General features: G+C 40.3%; 2 protein-coding genes across 5 annotated transcripts in view; both read left to right on the top strand.

The window, feature by feature from the left end:
• ano1a (anoctamin 1, calcium activated chloride channel a) overlaps positions 1-13,867 on the top strand; it is a 41,583-nt gene extending 27,716 nt beyond the window's left edge. For 3 of the 4 annotated variants that reach the window (XM_018763591.1, XM_018763589.2, XM_018763592.1), the window contains 13 exons: positions 572-583; positions 1,709-1,780; positions 2,729-2,803; positions 2,965-3,166; positions 3,637-3,748; positions 3,918-3,975; positions 4,194-4,294; positions 4,949-5,091; positions 9,273-9,425; positions 10,014-10,066; positions 11,071-11,255; positions 11,545-11,650; positions 12,104-13,867. In XM_018763591.1, coding sequence (XP_018619107.1) covers positions 572-583; positions 1,709-1,780; positions 2,729-2,803; positions 2,965-3,166; positions 3,637-3,748; positions 3,918-3,975; positions 4,194-4,294; positions 4,949-5,091; positions 9,273-9,425; positions 10,014-10,066; positions 11,071-11,255; positions 11,545-11,650; positions 12,104-12,322 — 1,491 coding nt within the window. In that variant the 3' untranslated portion in view covers positions 12,323-13,867. The remainder of the gene's footprint in view (positions 1-571; positions 584-1,708; positions 1,781-2,728; positions 2,804-2,964; positions 3,167-3,636; positions 3,749-3,917; positions 3,976-4,193; positions 4,295-4,948; positions 5,092-9,272; positions 9,426-10,013; positions 10,067-11,070; positions 11,256-11,544; positions 11,651-12,103) is intronic. The other variant, XM_018763590.2, reaches the window with a different exon arrangement.
• Positions 13,868-17,561: 3,694 nt separating this feature from the next.
• fadd (Fas (tnfrsf6)-associated via death domain) lies at positions 17,562-21,709 on the top strand. Its single transcript, XM_018763593.2, has 2 exons — positions 17,562-18,558; positions 21,202-21,709. The coding sequence occupies exons 1-2, from the start codon at positions 18,261-18,263 to the stop codon at positions 21,483-21,485; spliced, it is 582 nt and encodes a 193-aa protein (XP_018619109.1). The 5' UTR covers positions 17,562-18,260; the 3' UTR covers positions 21,486-21,709.
• The last annotated feature ends 4,003 nt before the right edge of the window (positions 21,710-25,712 follow it).

Raw genomic sequence — 25,712 nt, 5'->3', positions numbered from 1 at the left:
AACTTAACTCCTCACTGTCTATTCAGTGAATAAAACATAAAACTTAAAACTAGATAACACCAAAATGAAGATATGCAGCTGATAGGTAAACCAGTGCGCTGTGGAAAGGGAAGAAGAGCAAATGAGAAAATGAGCCAGGTGAAATGGGAGGTATGGAATCAGCATAGCACAAGTAACTCATGGTCTCTTTATTATCATTGAGGATACAATTGTTATATAACAGAATTATCATTACCATGTTTTTAAACAGGAGTATGAATGTTGTTTAATGGCTCAAATGATCTTTAATTTCATAGGCTGTGACCACCTGTGATGATTATGAAAGTTTTAGGTGCTGTTCTCTAGTTTTGTAAAGTTTTATCACCTTAAGTGACATTGCTATATTTATGAGCACATTCAGAAGTGTCACCTTTTGGAACTATTGAAACCTCCGGTCATTTTTTGTTTGAACACAGTCACTGTCCTAGGTTGGATTGTTTCTATTACAGGTTGAAATATGAGACAAAAAGCCAAAGTGTGACTCACTCATTCATTTTCTCTCTGTTTTGGTCTTTCTCCACGTTTCCTGAAGGAAGCACTGAAGGTTTGCAATTATTTTTGCTTGGATTTTTCTGTTCTGCAGGGATGTCTGATTGCTCCCTTGCACCACTCCAGCTCCTCCTCCTGCAGTCCATCACTGTAGATTCTCTGGGATGCTCCTGCACCTCAAATCAATACTTTCTGGCACCCTTTTATGATCTTATCTAAATCCTCCTTTTTTTCTCTGACAATGTGAAAGCACCAGCACAGCACTGTTTTCTGTCAGCCATCTGCTCCTTCTGGATACATAATCAAATATGTTTGTCATGCCTCCTAGTAATTTGCATCTGCATTGCTTTTCTGCTTTCCTGGGCAACTCTAGGTATACAAGTTTTAACACTGTCTCCTTCTACCTTCATGGGGTGTTCTGTGCTTCACTCAACAGGAAGGGCTGTAATCATTGCCACTATCTTTTCCAGTGGTTTGTTGTCTCCAGTCTCAATAATGTTACATTTATATATTTAACTGATGTTTTTCTCCAGTGTGACATATTTCCTTACAATGACTTACCCATTTATAAAGCTGGCTAACTTTTACTGAAGCAATATTTCAGAGTAAGTGTCTTGCTTAGGGATATTACAGCAGGTGGTGGGATTCAAACCTTCAGGCACAAGACTGCAACTCTACCATGTTACTTGCTGCCCTGTTGAATGCAATTTAGTATGTTAGTAAGGAGGGGAGGGAGAGTTTGTATGTTAGGACCACTAGGTTTTACGTTTGGTGCATTGTAAGTTTCCATTACGTTTGATTTGAATTCATATGAGAAAAAGTGGATTAACATAATAAACTAGTATCTATACCATAGTTTTCTAATCCAGAGAAACTCATTAATACGGTTGGTCATTTCTATATTTGAACAGCTTCCATCTTCTGTTCATGTTCATTCAATCTTTATTATTGGTAAGAACTGCAAGAACATCAATGCTTACCAAAAATGCTTTCTTGTAGACACAATTTTCCCTCACGACAGATCAACTTTCTATGCCTCTTTTACAAATACAAATTTAATCATATAGTCATGCGACTTCACAGTTTAATTCTACTACAGTTCAGTGTCTAGGAACCACTGCTACTTCCTATAACTTTTGTGTTATGGGCTATGATTAATTGTGTGTCTTATCCTACCTAGGACCACCCACGAGCTGAGTATGAGTTCAGAGTCATGCAGAAGGCACTGAAGAAGGAGCACAAAGCACAGAAGGTGTGGGTTATTTAAAGATGTGATTATATCTAAAGTTACTGGAAAATGTTGTTAGGATTCATAATTTGCTGTTTTCTAAGTTACTGTAAAACAAATCTTGCAAGCATCTGCATTTGTTTTTAACCATTATTTATTCAAGGTCTCTCACATTTCAGCATAGCAGTGGTTGGTATAGCAACAACATGTTTCAGGTGACCAGTGTGCTAGGGATCACATTGTTTTATCTTGGGTTTCCTTTTTTGTATGCGCCTTCTGTTGGAGACAGGCCTTAAGACACAGAGGAGTCGTCCACAGACTAGTCAAAGTAAACTGTTCAAACCCTGGCTGTGGTCTTTGAGTGTTTTTCCCCCTGCTCTGTCATGTCAAACATGCAACCATCACAGACAGACGTACAAACCAATATAAATGCAAATTGCAATACAACTTTAGAAGCTGATTGAACTTGTGTTGTGTGCCCCTTTCAATGAATCTTATGAATTAAAATCTCAAGATGTTTGTTCAAGTGAGTTACTTCAATGCAGTGAGGATCTGCGTCATGGATGCTTTTGCATTTCCACTACATAAAATGTTCTTCTCAGATTAACGAATAAAAATAACTGGCAATTTTTTAGCTTCATTACTCTTCATATCTCTGTGACCTATGTTGCAAAATGCTTCAATTCCTTGGCCTTTCTAGTGAAGATTTTAAACAGCACATTATTTCACTTTTGTATTTGAATGGAGTAGTTTAGTTTTTATTCCTAGCAGCAGTGCTTATACTGTATATTATGCATGTAAAGTGAACAATAATGACAATAGTAGTTTTTTAAGGCATGTTGCTATTTGGTATAATGGTTCTGTTAAAATAAAGTAAACCTTTTTTAACACTGGTAAAGTGTGTGGTTTTTTTTTTTTTTTTTTGCTGTGAGCCTCTGTCAACACTGCCCTTTTTTGTTTGTTTCCCATTAGCCAGAAAAAGTAAAACTGACTTGCAAAGACAGACTTCCAGCCTATATGACCAACTTGGTGATGATGTTGTTCATGGTGAGACCTCTGCATTGCTAAAGCTTTATATAACAAAAGAATAGTTACACTATTACACTGCATTAAAGCAAGGGTATGTGTTATGCTATGTATCACTCAGATGTAAGCTAAGAAATTCCCCAAAAGAAAACTTAGTTACTGCCAGCATTTGTGCTCCACAGATTGGTGTCACCTTTGCCATCGTATTTGGGGTGATCGTCTACAGAATATCCACTACTTCAGCCTTGTACATGAGCTCAAACCCTACCACCCGATCCAATGTGAGGCTGACTGTCAAGACTACTGCTGCCATCATCAACCTGGTAGTCATTCTCATCCTGGATGAGGTGTATGGTGCTGTCGCCCGCTGGCTCACCATACTTGGTCAGTATACATGTAATTTCTAGTCTATACTTGTAGGTAATGTTTTCTCTGTACAACCAATTGTGTTGTGTGTGTGTGTGTGTGTGTGTGTGTGTGTGTGTGTGTGTGTGTGTGTATCAGCCTGGAACAGAATAAAAAAACAACACAAAAAGTTTAAAGTCCTAAACTGAAAAAACAATTAACTTTTCTGTCCCACAGCACACTGGCATCTTTTACAATGGCTTTTCTTCATCAGCCAAAAGCAGTGGTCTTTTTCAAATAGTTGCATTTACTTAATGTAGTCAAGTGATTGTTAGTTAAATGAGTCGGTGTTTGTTGTGGCTTGGTTTTGCATGGCTGGAACAAAAGCCTACAGGTAATATGTTTGCAAGGACTATGATTTATGGATCACTGGCCTCTACACAGGATTTTTCTATGTTGACTTCTTAAAATGAAATTTTTTTTTTTTCTTTTTTTCTTTTTCTTCTTAGAGGTTCCAAAGACTGATAAAAGCTTTGAGGAGAGACTGATTTTCAAAACATTCATTCTTAAGTTTGTGAATGCTTTCACTCCCATTATTTACATCGCCTTCTTCAGAGGGAGGTAGGTGTTCTCCATTTCAGTGAGCTTAGAACAAACCTGAAGTCAAATGATAAATTCAGTAGTTCTGTAAATCCTTACGTATCAAACAGTGGTCAACTTCTGCCTTTAATCTTAATTTGTGCAATTTTTATTTTTTTATTTTTTATTTTTTTTATATTTTTCTCTTAAGGCTTGTTGGTCGTCCTGGAAGTTATCTGTATGTTTTTGAGTCTTATCGGATGGAGGAGGTAATAACATCAGTAGCTATAATTAGCTTTTCTCTTTATGCATACTTTTGTGTTTAATGTTAAGTAAATGTTCCTGTACTTGTTTTTGTGATTTGAAACACTTTGATACCAATACTGATCTGCTCTTTCCATTGTAAGATAGTGTGTGAACTGTGCCAGTGCTTATGTGCCATGGTTTATGTACTGTGTGCTGAGAATGTGGTCTCTTTGCTCCCCAGTGTGCTCATGGTGGCTGTCTGATGGAGCTCTGTATCCAGCTGAGCATTACTATGCTGGGCAAGCAGCTCATCCAGAACAACCTCTTTGAGATTGGGATCCCGTGAGTTGCAGGCGCACCTCGTACATCTGGGGGCACATATCCCACCCTTTCTGAAGATGACTGACAAATTTAACTACCTTAACCTCTCATTTATTTTATCCCTTAAACGGATCATATTTTCGTAATTTATATTTTATAACTTTCATATGTTTTTTCGTGTTTGATTCTTATGCAGTGCTTTTATTCAGGTCTTACAGTTTTACTTTTGTACTACTGCATATTTCTTTGCCATAATTTAAATGAAGTACACTGATGAAGGGTATTATTTCAGAGTCTCTCATGAGATTTGCGATGAGAAGTGTCTTAGTATTCATTTTCTCTTTTGCTATGAGGTCATTTTCAAGCTTTTTTGCTTTTTTGTTTGTGTTACTGGTTGCTGTCAAACTCCTGATAAATAGCCCTTTTATTTTGTTCCCTAGCTTTAGTTCAGTGTCAATCTGGCCTTATTAATTAGAGTTATCTTAAAATAATGAGTGAGTAAGACTAATGGTTGTCAAATTTCAGTTATTTTTCAGTCTCTTTGGCCTCCCCCCTCCCATATTCTCTGAGATAGTGCAGTGGAATTCTTCAGGACGGCTCAGTATGACAGAATCAATGTCATACTGGTGAGGGCAGCAAGGCTGGGGGGACTTGACACTGCTCGCCTCCCTGCAGGAAGTTGAAGAAGCTAATACGGTACATCAAGTCGAAGCGAAGGGCCTTCCAAGAGGAGGAGCAGGACAAGAAGCTGCAGCGCTATGAGACAGATCATTTCCTGGAGCCCTTTGCTGGCCTCACCCCTGAGTACATGGAGATGAGTAAGTGGCAGGGATGGCGTGCTGATCGCCTTCCAAATATGTCCCATTTGGTGACAGATTCTATATAACTGCTTTATCTTTGTCTCATAAAAACAAAAAAAAAAATGTTAGGCATGTTTTTTAATTTACTGAAAGAAATCTAGCATTATACCCTGACCCTCTCCAGGAAAAGCAGATGGAAACTGAAGTGAAATTTAGTGCTCTGTTGTGCCTTTAGTTTTTCAGTTTTTTTTTTCTAATATGAGTTCATTCAATTAGTTTTAAATCTTATCTGGTATTTCACATGCTTTATCTAACATCCTGGCAGCGGGGGAAAGTGAGGGGGAGTATTTAAACCTGAAGTTGGGTTTTTCCATTGATTAATTGCTGTAAGCACATACCAAATTAGTAATCCAAACATGGCCAAACATTCTGAAATGTGTTAATGCCAGTTTTGTCTGATCCAGTTGTAATTTTCTAGAGATTTCCAGGTTTTTATTGTGTGAGTTGTGTTTCTAACAATGTACCCTACCATGACAACTCCAGCTGGATATTGGTTAGAAATAGCTATGACACCTTATGGTGGATCCCCTTACACCAGATTCCCCCACCTTCTGAATCAGACTGAATTTTATTGCAGGCTGGTGAGGTTCAGAAAAGAACATCACTTATGTTTAATAACATGATATTTGTATGTACCTAAAAATCTTAGACCAAGTCACAAAATGCTATTTTCACTGAGAGGGAAAGTGTTGAGTCTTGGTGAGGACAGAAGTCCTTCCATGTGTAATTATGAATGTTGCTGTCATCTGGAGTTGAACAGGTTGCATAAGCAGGAAGTGACAAAAACAGAACTTCTAATGATCTCCAGAGGGCTTTTGTATCCCTTGGGAGTAAGCCGCTCACTGTCTGTGATGAACGGTCCTGATGTTCTCAGAGCAAAAATATACAAAACACAGCAGCGTGGCTCGGTGGATCATTAAGGTCAATCCCACTGTGAAACAATTTTGATCAGGCGGCATGTTTGTTTTCAAAGCGAGTCAATTAATTTACTTCAAAGAGGCTGGAATCTTTTGAGAGAGCAGCATTTGAGCTCCCAAGTGGGTTCTGCAGAAGCACTAGAGATTTATCAATTTTTTGTTTATGCTTTAAGGCATTCAAAGGGAAGAGACCTGTATAAGGGACGATTTTCAGCTCTTTAGTCGCTAGGGTACACCATCATAAATGTCATGGATATTAACTATTAATTGTTGTGAACTTTACTACAAAGAACTTTTAGCCTAACCCAGTACAGGCAATTTATTTTCTAAGACATTTTTATTTCTGACACAGTTGTTTCATCTTTTCTAAGCAAATGCACATGGAAATAAGCCAAATCATTTTATGCTCCACTAATAAGAGCTTTGCTAACCTTAGTTGTTTGACTTCACTTTGTGGCTTTACATAGTTGTGTTAAGTCAATGCATCTGCAGTGAACAACGCATGAACAGTACTAAACATGATTAGAATGAAGAAATTATGTCTAATATGACAAGTTTGTGCTTTACAACCAATTTTTAGAACAGAATTGTCAAAACTGTATATTTACTGTCTATACTTATACATTTCTCCAAGCTACCTGAAATACTTAGACATGCAGTGAGTGCAATATGCATTTCCATATTTGAAAAGATAATATAAAGTATTAGTGACATGTGAAAACAAATTGTATGGCTGAGGCAGGAACCTATAGACACATGTCCCCAGCTGACTGAGTTCACAACCCCTGTTAGGATTTATTTCAGGAGCTATATAAAGGCAATGTGAACGTGGATAAGGATGAAAGCCTGCTGTTGTACTCTTTCAACACTTGTCTGAATTCCTCAGTTTCACACAGAATCTCTTAATGTCAGGCCAAAACTGTCATCGGGACCTTTTAATCCGGATGTGTCATTTGTCATCTTGTCTCACTGTATATTCAAAGCAGAGCCAATCCCGCTGTCCCCTCCCCTAGGCAAACCATGCATTACTCTGCCGATTACATCAGGTGAGCACTCTGTTCTAACTCAAGTGTGGAGGCCAGTATAAATTTTAAAGTATCACATTAGCAGACATTATTCCCCCCCCCCCCCCCCCAAACCTCCTGTTTGATGCTCAGGTCATCACCATCCTGTCCACATTCAGTACAGAAAGTCCATTAAAAACAGATACGTAGAACCTACTGCCAGAATGTCCACAATGGTGTATGCTTGCCTCCAACCCGATTCGCCAGGTCAGTATCTCTTGCTCTCTGTCCTGTGTTAGTGAGGTGAGCACATACCTTCTGAAGTTCCTGAAGACCCCGATTATCTTTCCAAACTACTAACCACGCTGAGAAGGCACTTAATACCTGCAGAGCAGTCTGTATGTGAGGGATTCTCAAATGTAGTCCTGGAATAACAGTCTTGGGGCAGCTCTGTGCAGTCTTTATTTACACCAGGTGGCTGAATGCTGCCAGTGGGTGTTCCTGCTTTAAATTATACTGGTATATAGGACCACTTTGACATTCCACTTCTCTCGCTCCCTTCCTTTCTATTAGCACCTTGGCCAAACCTCTGGTTACTGCATTGAACTGCTCAGCATAGGAGTGTCCCTACATTGAAAATGAAAGGAAAGGGGAGATAATGTAGGTTCACTTGACTTGACAGTATTTATCATGTTCTTACTTCATGCTTTTGTAGGTGTTTTGCTGTTGTCCTGCTCATTGAGTTGAGGTTGCTGTAATTGTCAGCTGCAAGTCAAGTTCCAGCCACTTATCAGTGATGATCCATTATCTTGTCAATAATCAATAAATTGGGGTATCAGCTGCTGGAGAGGCTGGTTGTCTTGCTGGGTTGTTATTGCAGTTATCCAGTGTGCACTGCATATAGCCTGATTTTCGGTCCAGGTGCTAGCCACCCCACAAAGGCTTGCATAGTTACAAAAGAGGTTGCTGATAATCCAGTGTCCATAAATGGAATATGCCAGAGTCTGTGTCTGTCAGATGGAGCACCTGGTCTCCACTAGGCTACTGTGACGCACAGAATGTGACATGACACAGGCTGGCGCCGCTCTCAGTTTTGCAATGACTCTTGGGGTGTGGCTCACTCAGGCTTGGACATGGCTTCTCCACAAGTTAGAGCTTTGCACATGCCATCTCTGGCAATTTCCTGTGATGGACTGGGGTATAAGGTCACTCAGCTCCCTTTCTAAAGAGTGTGAGTCACAGAAAAGTACACACAATAGCACTGCTGGGGAGCCACTCCTGAGAATGTTGCTCAATGAGAGTTTTTGTGTTCACTTGATTTCAGGTTGCTCTCGAGCTGCAAGTTAACTGTCGAAACAATGCACAGTAATAAATCTGGATGACCAGCTGTTTTGGCATTGACTAAACTTTTTAAATGCACATGAAATTTACCATTGTAAGATTCATGATGACAGACATTCAGCCAAACTGAACTTCACTGAAAACCTGGATTAACAACAGAATATCTTCTTGAGCCATATATTCAAGCAAACAGAAGCAATAGTTACAAAACATATATAGTAAATGGACTTTGGGCAACAGTATTAAAAGCACAGTTGTTAATCTCGTTACAATTTTTTTTAAATGCTCATAGTCTTAAATAAAAATGACTTCTGGGTCTGCAAGCTTCGTGAAAATTGATCTTTATATGTATAGGCAAAGGCATCTGGGTTTGTTGAACATTATGATAAAGGTACACATGCTTCCACAACATTTTGAATGTACACAGACACAGCCTCCCCCTCTCAACACTGAGCTGGGAGAGATCAAAGTGCACAAGTGTAGGAGGGATGGAGGCCAAAGCCCAGCAGGGCCTTAGCTCCATGACAGGGTTTATGATGGCCAGGTCTTGCCACCTCATCAACTCTCCTTCTGTTCATGGCACATGCCTCCACACGCCTTCATCCCACAGCTGCCCCTTGCAGACATGCAGCAGGGTTCCTGCCTTGGACACAGACAAATCCACCATTTCATGAGCCGTCACAGATACATTTATGTCAGCTGCCCCCTAAATTAGATTCCCTCAGAAAAGCACATGATGGGTCTGTACATTGATCCAGACATCTCACAAAGGTGGTCTATTTAATGGTAAAACAGTTATTGGTTTTGTCTGGGGGTTTTAATTATGGGTTCATGGGTTTATGAACTGATGTAGGAGATATATTTCCTCTCTCTTCAGTTATCCAGTTTGGCTTCGTGACCCTGTTTGTGGCATCCTTTCCTCTGGCACCTCTCTTTGCCCTGCTGAACAACATCATTGAGATACGCCTGGATGCCAAGAAATTTGTGGTTGAGCTGAGAAGGCCTATAGCTGCAAGAGCTAAAGACATTGGTTTGTGCCTGTTATTTCAATTCTAACCTCTATTATTGACATATTGTATAAAACAACCACTAGTACTGCATGTTTTTTTTATCCACACATTTTTAATTTTACTCATTTTCTTTTTAAATGTACATAAGTTTTTTCCCCTTCCTCCAACCCCCGTAACCCCGTGCTGATTTGACCTTTTGTTCAATTGAGGACATTAATCTAGTAATCTGAGATGGAATAAACATAATTTTGATTCTCAAGAGCTAGCATTGTCTACCCTTCCTAATTTATTTGCATTTCTGTACATAATTGTCATGCTCCCTTATTTATTGAATTGTCATCTATCTCTGAGGACTTTTCCTTTCATTTGCTTTTCTTTTTTGTTGTAATACAATTTAGAGAATTCCCAGTTCCCTTTATAGAAAATTCTGGTGGTTTCTTGCTCTTTGTGAGATGAAAGGTAGCATCCTCTACCGGAGCAACTGATGTGTACAATCAATATTTAACTGCACTGCATGTTTTTTGAAATTTATATACATTTTTTTTGTCATGTTACTAATTTAGACAATGTCTCCATGTCAAGTACTTAATCTTTTTTTTCCTGTTTAGGTATCTGGTACAATATCTTAAGGGGGATTAGCAAAGTGGCTGTCATTATAAATGTAAGTGCTTTTTTGGACCATTTACATGTAGCGTATCTTCAGAACAAATTCCTCTATGCTTCATATGATAACCCCTAGGTATGTTTACAAAGGTATGTCTGCTAAAGTGATCTCATGAATTCATAGGGGAAGGAATTAAGATTACTGCTTTAATAACAAATTTAGTAGAGAAGAAGTGCTTCAAGTTTTTTTATGGGTCCGCATGCTCTCAGCCCAAACTGTAGTGCACAATAGTACATGACCCTTTGCTTTTGAAAGCTTCCATTAAAGGCCTAGTGTTCTGCGAATTGATATCAACACTCACTGCAGTCTCTCGTAAAATTTCACAGTGAGCTCCTTGCCATCCCCTTTTCTCGCTTTTCTGTGAAATCTCAACAAATATCCCTGTTCCAAGCAACAAGGGGCCTTATTTGGGCAGTCGTAAAACAAGGGTTGCAGGAGGTTATAAATCCCCCGGTGGGTGCTCCTTCCAACAGACCAGCCTAAGTCCCAAGATCCTAATCAGGCTTGTTTATTGGCCTATCTTTTCCTAGATGCTGTTATGAAGGAAGGTGTTGGGTGTCTTTAATTCTCCCACTGCTGATACTGGGAAAGACCAGGCTGTCACATAAGAATCCTAATCAGCACCATCATCCTTTGCTGATTCTGTCTTCATCTGGGGCAGTAGGGTTGCATAGTGGTTAGAGGACCTTGCAGGCTATGGGCCTGGTTTGAATCACTCCTCCTGCTGTAATACTCTTGAGCAAGGTACTTAGCCTAAATAAATACAGTAAAAATTAGCCAGCTGTGTAAAACAGTAAGTGCGAGAAGTTTAGTGTGCCATAAGACACCGTGGGCAAAAACTTTGAGTAAAGAGTGACTAATAGTAGTCTGAATAGGTGTTTGCCTGTAAATCAGTCTTCCCTTGCTCCATGTTTTCTTGTACCAGTACAATGTTACTGTTCAGAGTTGCTTCAAAGATGTGCCTTTTAACCATATGAATGTACGGTCATTTCTTCACCCAGGCATTTGTGATCTCGTTCACATCAGACTTCATCCCTCGCCTTGTCTATCAGTACATGTACAGCCCAGATGGCTCCATGCATGGATTTGTCAACCACACCCTGTCCTACTTTAATGTCAGTGACTTCCAAGAGGGCAAGGACCCCCTGGAGCCCACAGATCTGGAGTACAAGGTGGAGATCTGCAGGTACAGTCCCACGTTGTTATTCACTGTTCAGTTGATGCCTTCATATAAAGTGACCTGCAGTGTCAGGATTGTACAATACACAAATGTTTTCAAGACTACATGACAATAACCAGTGAAGTCAGTAAGTGAATATTCTGTCCATTTGTCTTATTGTCATCATCGTTTCAAAGTAACCTTACCCTTGTTACACCGTATTGATTATGAACGCGATAAAAAGAGCTTTTTTTTCTTTAAAAAACTTTTCCAACTTTCCTGCTCGTTTTCTGACTGTTCACTCGCGCTGCTCCAGGTATAAAGACTACAGGGAGCCCCCTTGGTCTCCCACTCCATATGAAATATCTAAGGAGTTCTGGACAGTGCTGGCAGTCAAACTGGCATTTGTTATAGTGTTCCAGGTCAGTGTACATATTTTCTGTTTGATTTTGAGATCTTTGTTGGCAAAATCTCAAAGTGCAACTTTTATGTAATACATGCATGTATTATATAAAAAAAAGTCCTCAAAAATAAAAAAGAGGTTCATGTTTTGTCTGTGGCAGCTGGTAGCATAATGGTTTGCACTCCTGTCTTTGGACCAAAAGGTTGCAGGTTTGAGTCTCTCCTCTGGCTGTAGTACCCTTGAGCAAGGTACTCACCCTAAACATTGCTGCAGTGAAATCACCTAGCTGGGTAATTAATGGGTAAATAATTCATTGTAAGTCCCTTTAGAGAAAAGTGTCAACTAAGTGAATAAATGTAATGTATGTAAATGTCTTGAATAAATATCAGCATGGCACCCTAAAGTTGCTGTTGCACTGCGTGAAGATAAGAATGAATTACTGTGACACTTTTTGCTGTGCCTTCCCTTCCAGAATGTGGTCATGCTGATGAGTGACGTGGTGGACTGGATAATCCCGGACATCCCCAAGGACATCAGCGTGCAGATCCACAAAGAGAAAATTCTCATGGTGGAGCTTTTCATGAAGGAGGAACAGGGCAAGATGCAAACCCTGGAGAGCAAGGACAGCTGCAACAACCACAGTCCTGTGCCACGCCCACGCTCTTTTCCAAATTCACACACCAATGACTAATAGCAGCTACCTGTTCGTTCATCCATCCATCCATCAGTGTTCTTTATCTTCATCTGGACATTCCACAGAGGGGGGCGTTCTTCTGCAGAAGAGGTTCTTGAAGAAGGGCCGGTAATCACCGTGACACACCATGCCTGTCTGTTGCAGTGCATTAGTACTAGCCATGCTTGGGTCAAAGTGCACTTCACAGGCTCTCATCTTGCTTTAAATGGTGTTGAGAGCTCATATTTCTTTGTCCCTTGCAAACAAAAACATACTGTTTTTATAATGTAAATGGTCTTGATGTTTTAAATTTTTCTGACATTGCTGTTTTTATGGAAGCAGTAGGTTGGCCATCTGCCTGGTTTACCAACAATATGTCGTCTGTCACCAATACTCTCGCTAGGGATGTAAAACTTCATCTTTCATGTCTTTTTTATTTACATATGATATTGAGATTTTGTTCTGGGATTTAGTAACACTAAATATGTTGTATGCTTAAAAAAAAAAAAAAATTCAAAGCAGTCAAAAGCAGTTTTTTTGGATTTCAGTTTAATCCCAGATTCATGCCCTTTGAATGAATTTACAACAGGGTTTAAGAAACCTTAACATTAACCACTGGGGGAGTTTTTACAAACACTTATTTCTGTGTGTTGAATATGTTCCTATTGAAATAATGTTTTTAAACTGCATATGATGGTTAATAAAAATGTAAATTTGAGAGATCCTGCCAGTTACATGAAAATTATGGCATGAGCCCTTTATCTTTAGTTGATGCTTAAGAGTGCTTACTGAGTCAAAGGTCTGTTTGAAAAAAGTAGTAACAAAACAAAGCTAGATTGTCAACATTGTTGTAAAATGAAAACATTGCATTTTCAAGTTATTATGAATTGTAATGTCATCAATGTTTTATAACAACACAATAATGAAAACTTGGCCCTTCACATTTTAGGAAAAGACCTCTTATCATATGAGTCATAAGCTCCTCTGAGAGAATGTGGTGAATATAAAAATTAAAATGGCAGGATAAATACTGTTTACATCAAAGAATGGTCCAAGCAGTCCTCCAAGGTTCTGAAAGGGATTTCATGGTTGGTGCATGTTTTTAAAACCACTTTAGTGATAAAAGGATCAGAAATTAATGTGACAGCAGGAACTGCCTCAAAGTAATGTCAGACACCCACCCAGAGTGAAGCTGGGTGGGACGAAATATATAGTACAGCATGCAAGAGTGCAACTTGGGTAATGATCATCATTAATCAAAGTGTCAGCTTTTGTGAAGTCTGAATTAGAGAAGCTACTTGTAGCAGACTAGTTTAAAATCCTTATGGAAAATTTCAAGAAACTTGTTGACACCTTGTTACATTTTTTTTTCCATACCACCCTGGCTTTAAATGACAAGAGATCACTGGTCTTTCTTCCCCTCACCTATCCAAGACTGACATTTTTAGTGGTTGAACAATGGAGGGAGAGAAATGTCAATAAGCATTTCTGTGAAGAGCGGTTGATAGTGTAGTGGTTAGGGTGCCTGCCTTTGGATCCAACAGTTGCAGGTTTGAATCCTATCTTCAGCTATCATACCCTTGAGCAAGGTTCTTGCCCTGAATTGCTCCATTAAAAAAGTAAATTAAAATAATTGCCAGGTGGTATAAATGGGTGAATAATTGTTGTGATCTTAACACTGTAAACAGGTTTGGAGAAAAGCATCAGCTACATGCTTAAATGTAAGCAGAACTCTTCTGGGGGGGGGGGGAGTGAGCTACTCCATATATGTCTTTGCATACCTCATAATATGTAGATATTAGTAATGCACTTACCATCCATATACTTAACTTGAAGCCTTAACTCTATACCTGTATGTGGTATTCATTTGTACAGAACATAGGTAACAGTAATCTTGAAAACAGATCACAAAGGTATTGAAAATACAAACATTAAATGCAACTCATGTAATAACATACTATATGTACATTTTTTATGACGTGTTTAGCGTATATATATATATATATATAAAACCTCTTTTGTTAAATAAATGGGATTGAATGTTGAAGGACTTAGCAGCAGGATCAGCTTGTTTTGGTGATGACATTTTTCAATTTGTGGATGTACGGTAAACCCAGGTTGTTTCTGAATGTTGTAATGGCTGGCAGATTTATCACCATTCCTCTGCTGTTCCCAGTAGTGCCTTTCTTATAACCTGGCTTATCTTACTCAGTGCAACACCTCACATTATGTTGTAGTATTAAATAACAAACCAAAAACTGTCTCAATGTTTATAATATAGATTGGTGGAAGGGAACCTATGGACACAGAGTAATGTTCATCTTCATACAAATTTTCACAGTGTAAAAACTTTTTAAATATAACCATATCATATAATTCATTTCATAAACCATTTCTCTGGAGCCTAAGCATTACATATCTGCATTGCAAACAACATATCTGAATTAGTAATATTTTGGGGACGTGAGGAAGAAACATTACTTTTTTTTCTTGATTAATATTAAGGTCTTAATGTTAGATATAAACATCAGTGTGCTTTATGCAGCTGCTAATGCTCAGACTGTAATGCATACTCAAATTTTAGAAATTTCATTAGAAAGACTTTCAGATTATTGTCCTCCTGGAATGTTAGACTGAAATGTACCTTCAGTGCCCTAAGGCTTTCTGGGTGAGAGCTAAACATTTACAGATACTGTGATATACTGTAAAGAGTTATTTTTGAAAGAATGTGTGACAAAGTTCTTGTATATGAAACTACAGTTGACTCCCCTCCGATAGTAAGACTTCTTTTTCTCTTTCACAAATTACACCCATGGAGTTATGTTACCAGATTTTAGCACGTGCCAATTCTTGCTCATGGCTACACGTACCTCTATTGCCGTTATAGCAACTGTTTGATACTCCCATTTGCTTCAGCTTCAAAGCCCTCCAGCAAAAAATGAATATGGAGCTTTTTTAAGTTCACTAATGTATCCATACATAGTAAAACTATTTTATGGCACTGTTTGTTTTTTTTTTTCTTATTTTGTATTCTGGATTTTGTCATATAGATTTACTTTTCTGATGCAAAGTGAATCCTAAATAAAATAAAATGACTAATTTGGGAGCACTGTATTTTTTTAACCCAAAATGTTTTGATACTTGAGGCAGGCAAAGCAAAGTTTCAGGTAATCATGTTTATTTTGTGATTGTTTTTTTTCTTTGTAACAAGTTTTAAACCTATATGTCTACAGTTTTTGGTCAAGACAAAACCAGCTGCAATCATGCTATTCTCTTTATGAAGCATAATCAGAAACTTTCTATACTATGATTCATTTGCTCACATTCTTTAACTCCTTGTCAGGGTCATGGGACTATGGAGCATATCCTAGATTTACTGGGTAAAGGGCTCGGGCACGTACCCCAGTCCGTTGCCGAATAGCCACACACACATTCACAAGGAGTAATTTAAAGCATCTATTTCAGTTGAACAGCATGTCTTTGACCTGTGGATGAAACCCACTCATGTAAACTCCACGTAGACTGAGCTGGATTGAAACTTACACCCGCATGACCCCGGTGGAGTGAGGCAGCAGCGCAACCCACTGTGCCACGCTCTGATTCATTCAGATGTACTCAGAAAAAATTAAGTTCTCTAACCCATTTTATTCCAGGGACACAGCCTAAATAAAGTTTACACAAGTCCTTTTACAATAACCTATTCCTTTGACTCTTGGCTGTATTATGAAATCAGAGTTGAAATAGTAGAATCTTGATAAAAGACAGATGCCTTATGACTGAAGCTTCAGGAAATGGAACAGGAGGAAACACTTGTTAATATAAATATAGAAGGACATTCCGTCTCAGCAGGCTGGGCTTCCTCACCTTGATAGCACTTAAGAAATTGAAAGATGGGACAAATGAAAGATTCTTCCACAAAGAGGAATCAGTCTGTGGTCGTAAGGCCTTATTGTTCATACAATGGTTAAAAAAAAAAAAATTCTTTTTGTTTAGTTGTTTCTGTGTCTATGAAGGAAAAGTAAAATATACTTGTTAAAAGAACTTATTTAATGTGATCAATATTTATTTGTATGTTGTAAAAGATTTAAAAAGTTAAAACAAGTGATGCAAATGTTTCATACTTTGGCACAAAAAAAAAACACAAAACATACAGGTGCATATGCCAAGCACTGTATCCTATCATTTTTACCATTACTGTATACTTTTGCTTGCCTGATGTTGTAATCCAAAGCAATGTGTAAGAGTTTTACCTGATTATATAGTACTACATTTTTGAAAGAGCAATTTCAAACATTTTCTCTTTTCATGGACATTGAAGTCAGTGCTGGTACTTGAACCAGCAACCATCAGGTTTAATTGTTGTCATTAAAATTATATAATTTGTCCCAGAGCAAATGTGATCACATGACATGGTAATAAAATGTATCACATAGTTTGTGTTTGTAATGTAAATGAATACACAGAAATGTGTATTTTCAAATGCTAAGAAAAGAGTTTCTAGACACAGTGATGCCATAAAAATACATAATTTGTAGTCATCGTATCAAAATTTTTCAACAGCACTTGTAGTCTGAGTTAATACTAATGTACATGTGGAAAAGGGGGTAAAGCAGCAGTGGGAGTTATTGCCTTTGTATCCAGTGGTTGCAGGTTCAATCCCCACCCCTTGCTGCAGTGTGCTTGAGCAAGGTACTGATCCTAGAATCTCACACACACACACACACGCACGCACTTTCTGAATCGCTTGTCCCATACAGGGTCGCGGGGAGCCAGAGCCTAACCCAGCAACTCAAGGTGTAAGGGTGGAGAGGCAAGGGGACACACCCAGGACAGGACACCAGTCTGTCGCAAGGCACCCCAAGCAGGACTCGAACCCCAGACCCACCAGAGAGCAGGACCCAGTCCAGCCCACTACGCCACTGCACCCCCCTCTCCTAGAATTACTTCAGTAAAAAATTACCCAGCTGCATAAATAACTGTAAACTTTTAACTGTAATAATAAATGTGACCTTAACATTGTAAGTCACTTTGGAGAAAAGAATCAGCCGAATAAATAAATGTAATGTGTTAATGACCTTTCATCAAATTAACTTTCCCATTGCTTAAAGGCTGAGTGAAAATCTCATGTTGTCTATGGACTAGCCAGAATTTCTACTAAGAATGCAGTACTTTACTCTCTCCATGGAATGCATTCCTTCAGATTGTACACTACTCCCCTTCATTCATGCTAATTTCTCTCACGAAAATGTTCGCCTAGCCGGTGTCCGTATAACGAGGGATGGACGTGCGCATTTAGAGTTTTGTTTAGGGGCGCCCTCTGCTGGCCAGAGAGGGAACTTCCCGAAACGGATGTCGGTTTTATAGTCGTTGTCATGTATGTATCGTTACTCAGTCGACACTCAGAGCGGAAAAGTTTGTCTGTGTCGAGGATTTGCTTTATTGCTCTCGCGGCTCAGTGCTATTGAAAAAAAAACACCGAGAAACGTACAGTTTTAAGAGTGAGAAGAAGCGTGTGCAGTCCGGTAACTGACGCGGGCCGCGGCCGAAGGTCGCTGTTCCTTTAAGAGCTGCACGTTCCAGGAAGGACACGCGCTCAAAAAGGGGAAGGGAAAGTAGGCGCGAACGCGTTTCTTTTGAAGGGGAGCGCGAAACTTTGTGGGGGGTGGGAGGGGAAACATACATGTAAATTCAGCGTTTAAATATATTGATATGATAGGTAGGTAGGTAGGTCGCGTTTTAAAAACCAGTGACGTCACTCCGTCCGACGAGTTTATTTCCTTAACTTGGCGAAAGTGAAAGTTGACGTGAGGCGCTCGTCACGGGAGCAGCGGGTGGGGGGTGTCGCGTAGACAAGCCAAGGCTAGCGCGGAAAGAAAAAAAAAAAAAAAAAAAAACGTCCGTTCAGGTTCCCCAAACTTAAACTAACTAAGTCTTAGTTGTGCGTTTCCATCCGAACATGAGCGGCTGGGAGCCCGTCCTGCTGCGCATTTCCGAGGGCCTCAGTCCGGACAACCTAGAGGCCATGAAGTTCCTCTGCCGAAACGACATCGGGAAGAAGCGGCTGGAGACCATCAAGAGCGGCATCCAGCTCTTCCAGTGCCTGTCCGAGATGAACAAGGTGGGCGCGCGCGACACGGCCTTCCTGCGCGCGCTCCTCGAGGACATCCAGCGGCCCGACCTCGTGGATCTGCTGGAGAAATTCGACAGGTGCGGACCACCTGGTTCCGGAGAGCTGCCGGACGCCAAGGAACAAGGTCCGTATTTTGGCCATAATAATAATAATACAGTGACTTACATTCATTTAGTTGATGCTTCTCTCCAAACCGACTGACAATGAATGTTAAGTTAGTTACTTACAATTATTTACCCATTGCGGGGTGCAGTGGCGCAGCGGGTTTGGCCGGGTCCTTCTTTCTGGTGGGTCTTGGGTTCGAGTCCCGCTTGGGGTGCCTTGTGACGGACTGGCGTCCCATCCTGGGTGTGTCCCCTCCCCCTCCAGCCTTACGGCGCCCTGCGTTGCTGGGTTAGGCTCTGGTTTGCTGTGACCTGGCTTGGGACAAGCGGCTACTGTGTGTGTGTGTGTGTGTGTGTGTGTGTGTGTGTGTGTGTGTGTGTATTTATTTACACAGCAGGGTAAGTACCTTACCCAACTTGGGTACCTCAGCTGGAGGTGGGAATTGAATCTGTGACCTTTGAGTCCAAAGGCAGCAGCTACCCACTGTGCTACTACTAGTACAGGGGTCGGCAACCTTCCGCATTAAAAGAGCCATTTGGGCCCGTTTCCCACCAAATAAAACCCACCTGAAGCCGCAAACCCAGTTTGATCCCTAAAATGAAGAAAACGCAGCATACATAGTTTCATTACACTTATGCTAGGTATATAAAGACTATGATTTGTTACATTTATGAAATAAAGGAACTACAAAGAGAAAACGACTGACATTTTATTTCTAAATTATTTGTAACAACAAATTCTTTTGAACTCTTTTTAAAAAAAAAAAAAAAAAAAAAAAAAAAAAAAAGACACTGGCACGTATAAGTTTATTTATCCCTTATTTGTGGATTTTTTTAAAAGAAATCAAAAGAGCAAACAAAAAAATGCCAGTTTATTCTAAAGGTTGCTGTCATCGGTTGATTTCCTCAGTCGCGTAGCTACAGCAGTCAGCCGCCAACCTGAATATAAAACATAACTACATCAGTTCGGGGTCCAATATAAAAATATATATTTGCAAAATAATAACTTATTAAATGATTTCGTTCACTTGGTTAATGTGACTTCTGCTCCTGAACCTCACTGCACAGCTGATTAATATCAGGGCTGTAAGACGTCACTTTGATCTTCACGCAGGATTGCAAGCTGTCATCCGTGAGGGGGTCAAAAGTTTAAGACAAGTCACTTGCCGGGCGGCGACAGGTGACGCATACGACAATGGTATCGACCAATGCAGAGCTGGGATGCAAATTTTGATCGACAAAATATTACAACGTTTTATTTTAATGCTACAAGATCACCTTAATCTCCAAAATAATAACTATTACATTGATAAAACATAACAAAATAATTTAAATAAAATAGCCATTTATTCACATTATTTTTTTGGGAGCCACGGCAGAGGGATGAAAGAGCCGCAGGTCACCGACCCCGGCACTAGTACCAGCTGTCCCATTAATAATATTATTATTAATAATAAGAACAACAACTGGCTTATCTTACCTTGAGGGTACTACAGCAGAAGTAGGATTAGAACCAGCAACATTCCTATATAGCCAAGTACAGTATATAGGCCTCCCTTTGCAAGTGCTGGTGTCCTGTCCGAGGGGTACCGTGCCTCACCCTGTGCTTCCAGGTTACGCTCCGGACCACCGCGACCCAGCGTTGCACAAGCAGTTATAACAAATGGATGGATCCTGTTGTTCTTTTATTGTCATGTTTAAATGCTGATATTAATTTTAAATCACTTCAGAGTTGTAATCTGTGTTTCTTCTTTATTGTGCAGCATTTTGAACAGCTGCTTTTAAATGCTGTGTGTTAAATAAAGATGATTATTGCTATTATTACAAAAAGTTAATTTGTGTAATTATTGAAATCACTCATGCTTGTTTTCCTGTCTCTGCTGAGCTTTTCATGAAGTATCATTTTCCATCATAATATAAATCAACTCGCATTGTTATTCATAATTTATCTTTCAAGAGAATTCTATACGTTTTATCGCAAAGTTTTAAGTGTTACCATTTCGGCTTTTAGCACTTTAAAAAAATTTTGAGAGCTCATTATCATAGATTATAAAGAGTCACAATATTTCAGAGTTTTGAGACAACAGAAGTGTGCAGCAGAAGCGACTGCAGTGCTCAGCGTCACAAATCACACATTTGGAAATTAAGTTTCTATTCTCGTAAGGTGTTTCTCACAAGTACGAGCTGATAGCTTGTTGTGCGAATTTTACTGTGGAAATTACATATGCTTGTAAGTTTAACTTTACATGTACAAAATCAACTGGCAGATACATTTGTTCTGTGCAGGCTCACAGTGGTCAGCAGCCTTTCCCTGAAGCACATGGGTGTTGTGAGGGGACGATGCAGCCAGGATGGGACACCGGGACACCAGTCCACCAGGCGCACTGATTCATTCACACATTTACGCCCTACAGACAGTTATGGATTGGTCATTTCACCAGATACATACATCTTTGGATTGTGGGTGGAAACCAGAGCACCTGGAAGAAACCCATGAACACAGAGAGAGCGTGGAAACCCCACACAGACTGTGCTGGATTGAAACCCACATCCAACCACACAGCCCAGGAGCTGTGGGACTAAAGTAATGTGCTGCATGGCTTTGAGTAACGATAGTTTTTTTTTAATGACGATTTTGCTGTTTTCTTATTGTCCTGCAACAGAAAAATTGAATATCGCAACCGAGGTCATCGTTGACAACATGGGGAGGGACTGGCGGATGTTCGGCCGGAAACTGGGCATCTCGGATGCCAGACTAGACCACGTACGAGAGAAGCACCCGTTCAACTTGAAGGAGCAGGTGGTGGAGTTGCTGCGGGAGTGGCGTGCGATGCGCAAGGCAGAAGCACGGGTCGAAGCCCTGATTGAGGCACTGCGGGCCTGCCGCCTGAACTTGACAGCTGACCTGGTAGAAAAGGAGGTCTCGGAGCGAAACGTCACACAGTGAGACTGTATTTAGAGTCGCGTTTCCAATGTTTACATGCTGTGAGATCATTGAGTAGAGACCTACGATAGTGGGAGTATTCTAATGACATAGTTTGAGATGATTTCATTAGATGTAATTAGATATAATTAGATGGTTGCAGGCATGAATTGAACTTTGTCTGTTATTGGTTGGTGTTCGGCAGACACTGAAACCAGTGCTTTTTTTTTTTTTTTTTTTTTTAAAAAACTTTTCCAGGCATGTTTGTTTGTTTGTGCTGTTTTGTTTGCTGCACCTGTGTAATGTGTGCACCCTTTACAACTCTTTGTAAAACGGTGAATATCCTTCAGGTAATAAGTAATGGCTGAATTCCACTGGTCTTTATGTGGGATTTGCTCCTTTAGATGCTAAATCCTGAGCTGTTGGGGAAAAGTGTTGCACTTTATTTGAATTAAAGCCACCCCTGGCTGATGGTCTGTCCTGTGATTTTGGTCTGTCCATTGTATGCAGTTCAACTAGAAAAAGGGAGACTTTCTTGTTCATGGTTTCGTAACAGCTCATCAGGCTTCTATGGAAACATGTACACATTGGTTTTTGCTTTGGCTGAAGATATGCTGATGATGGATGTTAGAACTTTATCTTAATTATGATACAGTATGTATGGATGCAAGTAAGGATGCCGAAAGGGACGTCACATCCTGGCTTGACAGTGAGCTAACAGTCAGAATGTTCACACCTTATTTTCCCTTTTAAGATACTGGCAGCATGGATAAAAACCACTGCAGGGCTGGGTGCGCAGACTGAGTTACGTGGCCTGTGGAAAAAGTGTTGATTTACATGTGTATGGAATAAACTGGAAAAGTAAAACACTGGAGCATTGTGTCTGGCTCAGAGTGAGATAATATAGAAATTCCATCTTTTTCCATCAAGTTTCTCCTAATTTTATCCCCTCCTTGTTCCACAGTCATCCAAAACCCACCAGTATTACTCATAGTGGGAATCCTCGTTATAACAGAAGCTTAAATAATCTTTTTTCCTTCTTCACACAATTAGGAAAAAAGGTAATGACCCAAAGGATGTTGATGCAAGTCCCCCTAAGGCAGTTGTTATAGCCTTGAACAAGGTAAACTCATCCCCTCCAGAACAGGGTCCCACATAATGAAAAATTCAATATAGTGGTATAAACATGACCAATTTAAATGCAAAGTTATTTAAATGAAGAAGGATTTTGTCACTTAATGCGTCCAACCTTGAGCCTGGTACTCATTAATGAGTGGTATGCAAAACTTCATGACATCACTAAATATGTACTCAATGATTTTTCTATGCTTATGTTATTACACGAAAAATAACATGTTTCATATGGCTAAACAAGATCCGTTCATGCTGCTGGAAGTGTCCTATATCATGCACTGTAGGGGTTCATTTCAGCTCCGTTTTAGGACGGTTCCCTTTAAACGTGTCCTGTTTGAAACACGGCCCTCCTAGATGAAGCAGTCTTTGCTGGATTGCTAATATTTTATCGGTCCCAGAACACAACAAGTGCATTATTCATTGATAACAGTGATGATACTGACAATGAGGAGGTTACACAGCTCTTCTTCTCTTTCCCAACTGCTGCTACACTATTGAGTTTTCTCTCATACTCGGACATACATGCTTGGATGACTGATCTGCATCTACAGAACAGCCTCTCCCAAGACCGAGATCTTTCACCTCTGAGCAGATTCCTCCTCCTGTCAGGAACTCTCTCTCAAACTGGACACTCATTTCATCCTCTTCATCAATCAACAGTCTGAGAATAATGACTTACCCGTTTGCTTCTCACGGGACATTGAAGCCGATCTTGCAGATACATCCTGCATAACATCCGCAGGATCCGCCCTTATCTCACCACAAACTGGTGCATATCCCACTTGAAGTATTGCAGCTACATTTTGTCTGACCTCCTGGCCTCCTTCATTGAACCTTTCTAGATGAGCTAGAATGCTGCAGCACAAATTTAGTTTGACTTCCCAAAGTGTTTCCATGTATTTCCCCTCCTTGTGCTACCCATGTCAAATTCAAGACTCTGGTTATGGCCTACAAGACCATTAATGGATCTGCTCCCTGATACCTACAAGACCTGATCGCTTGTCATGCTCCTCCTGGACTGCTATGCTTACACGCACAAGAGGTCCAAAATCAAAAGTCTAAAGGTTCTCGATTCTCACTCAGAACTGCTGAATCCCTCTCACCTTTCCAGAAGGGTCTTAAATCACATCTCTACTGGAACCACTTCTCTCTTAATCTCCTACCTACTCCATAAACTTCATGCATTTTTCATGTAATGTCCATGGGCTAAAACTGTGGTATTGGACTAATTGCCTGTACTTCTGAACTGAGTCTCCTTCTGTACGGTGAAATGTACTTTTACTTACTCTTAGTTGTACACAACTTTGGAGGAAAGCAACCACTAAATGAACAAACATAAAGTAGATGTAAATGATAGGTGGTGTAGTCATTTTATTTCTTGCAATGTCTTTGCCCTAGTGATTTTCAGGTGTAACTTTGTGGGTCTGTGCTCACATTTTTTATCATTAGAATTGATCGTGTTTTGACCCCCCCCCCCCCCAGTTATGGAATGATTCCCCAGAATAAATTAAGTCTATTAAGCAACAAAAACCCTGACGTCCTTTGATACACACACTGTCTGAAACCGCTTGTCCCAAGCAGGGTCGCGGCAAACCGGAGCCTAACCCGGCAACACGGGGCGCAAGGCTGAAGGGGACACACTCAAGACGGGACACCAGTCCATCACAAGGCACCCCAAGCAGAACTTGAACCCCAGACCCACCAGAAAGCAGGACCCAGTCAAACCTACTGTGCCATCGCACCCCCATCCCTTTGATATATTTACATGAAAATAAGTATTTCAAAATACATGTAAAAAAAAAAAATGTCATCGGAAAAATACCAGTTGCTATGGAAAGTTAAGAGGATGCAATGTACTACATTACCCAAAGTAAAAAAGTAAGTTATGTGATGAATGTGTCGGGCCAGAAGACGGCTGCGGAGACAGGAACACTCCCGAGAGGTGGACACGTTGGTGCTCCGGGAAGAGGACAGGAGTTTGTGATGCTGCGAGCTGCCACTTCACCTCCATAACCTGTCACTACATTCTGTCTTTCCTGTCGAAAGATGGCTTTTTTTATTAAGACTCTGAGTTTCAAGACCTGTTTTATTTATTTCTTTAATGTACGGCGATCTATCTCGGTCTATTAGCGAGATGTGCCGTGCAGTATTTTCAGATCAAAATAAGATATCCCGCTGCTTCCCACCTCCTCCTCTTCCCCTGCTGGCTTCGCCCCTTCTGCAGCCACCGACACCATCGCCATCTCTCGCTCCCGCTGTCTGAAACCTTATTAATCTGGACGTGTCAGCCGCCCAACGTCTCTCCTCCTTGACAGGCTGCCTTCACAAGATCTGCAAGGTCTTCCTCATCGATGCTAGGACCCAACCGCCCTGCTGGTCCAGGTTCCGCTTCCGTGAAGACGGGACCAGATCAACGCCCGGCTGGCTGTCGGCCCTCGAGCAGATGCGCGACTCCATCGCGGTTCCTGGCATTTAATAACCTCCGCTGCACACAAAGCAGCGCCGTGCTTCCTACCCTAAACCAGCTGGACTGAAGTCAGTCTTCTCCTCATGGTGTGTTTTTGCAACTCCCGGCAACTCAAAAGTTTGAAGGTGTCGTGAATTAGGGGTCAGCTAAATATCACACCAGAAATTAGCGTGTCCCTCCTGGGCTTTCAACCAGAATCCTTCAGATGGATGTTATCCATGTGACTTGCTGTAATTGTCCTGCAATCTTTGTGGTAAATGACATTTATTAATATAGCTGACGCTTTTCTCCAAAGCAGCTTGCAACGTTAAACTACCTGAATTATTTATCCATTTATACAGCTGGGTTTTTTTTTTTTTTTTTAACTGGAGGAATTTAAGGTAAGTACCTTGCTAAAGGGTACTGCAGCTGTAGGAGGGATTCAAACCTATGACCTTTATCACCGAACCTCAGTGCAGCAGGTGGTAGGGAACAAACTAGGTTTACTCGAGTCACACGTCCGCAGCTATGTCTCTTTCTCTTAATGTAATGCACGAGTTGTACTTTTACTGAGTTGTACGTCGCTTCGGACAAAAGCGTCTGCTAATTGAATAAATGTAAATCACTGTACCACAGACACATTGTATACCTGTAGAATAATATTGCAGTTC

This window comes from Scleropages formosus, chromosome 11, assembly GCF_900964775.1.
Source record: "Scleropages formosus chromosome 11, fSclFor1.1, whole genome shotgun sequence".
Classification (NCBI taxonomy): Eukaryota; Metazoa; Chordata; class Actinopteri; order Osteoglossiformes; family Osteoglossidae; genus Scleropages; species Scleropages formosus.
Note: the sequence above shows the minus strand (reverse complement) of the source record. Positions and strands in the feature narration are given on the sequence as shown.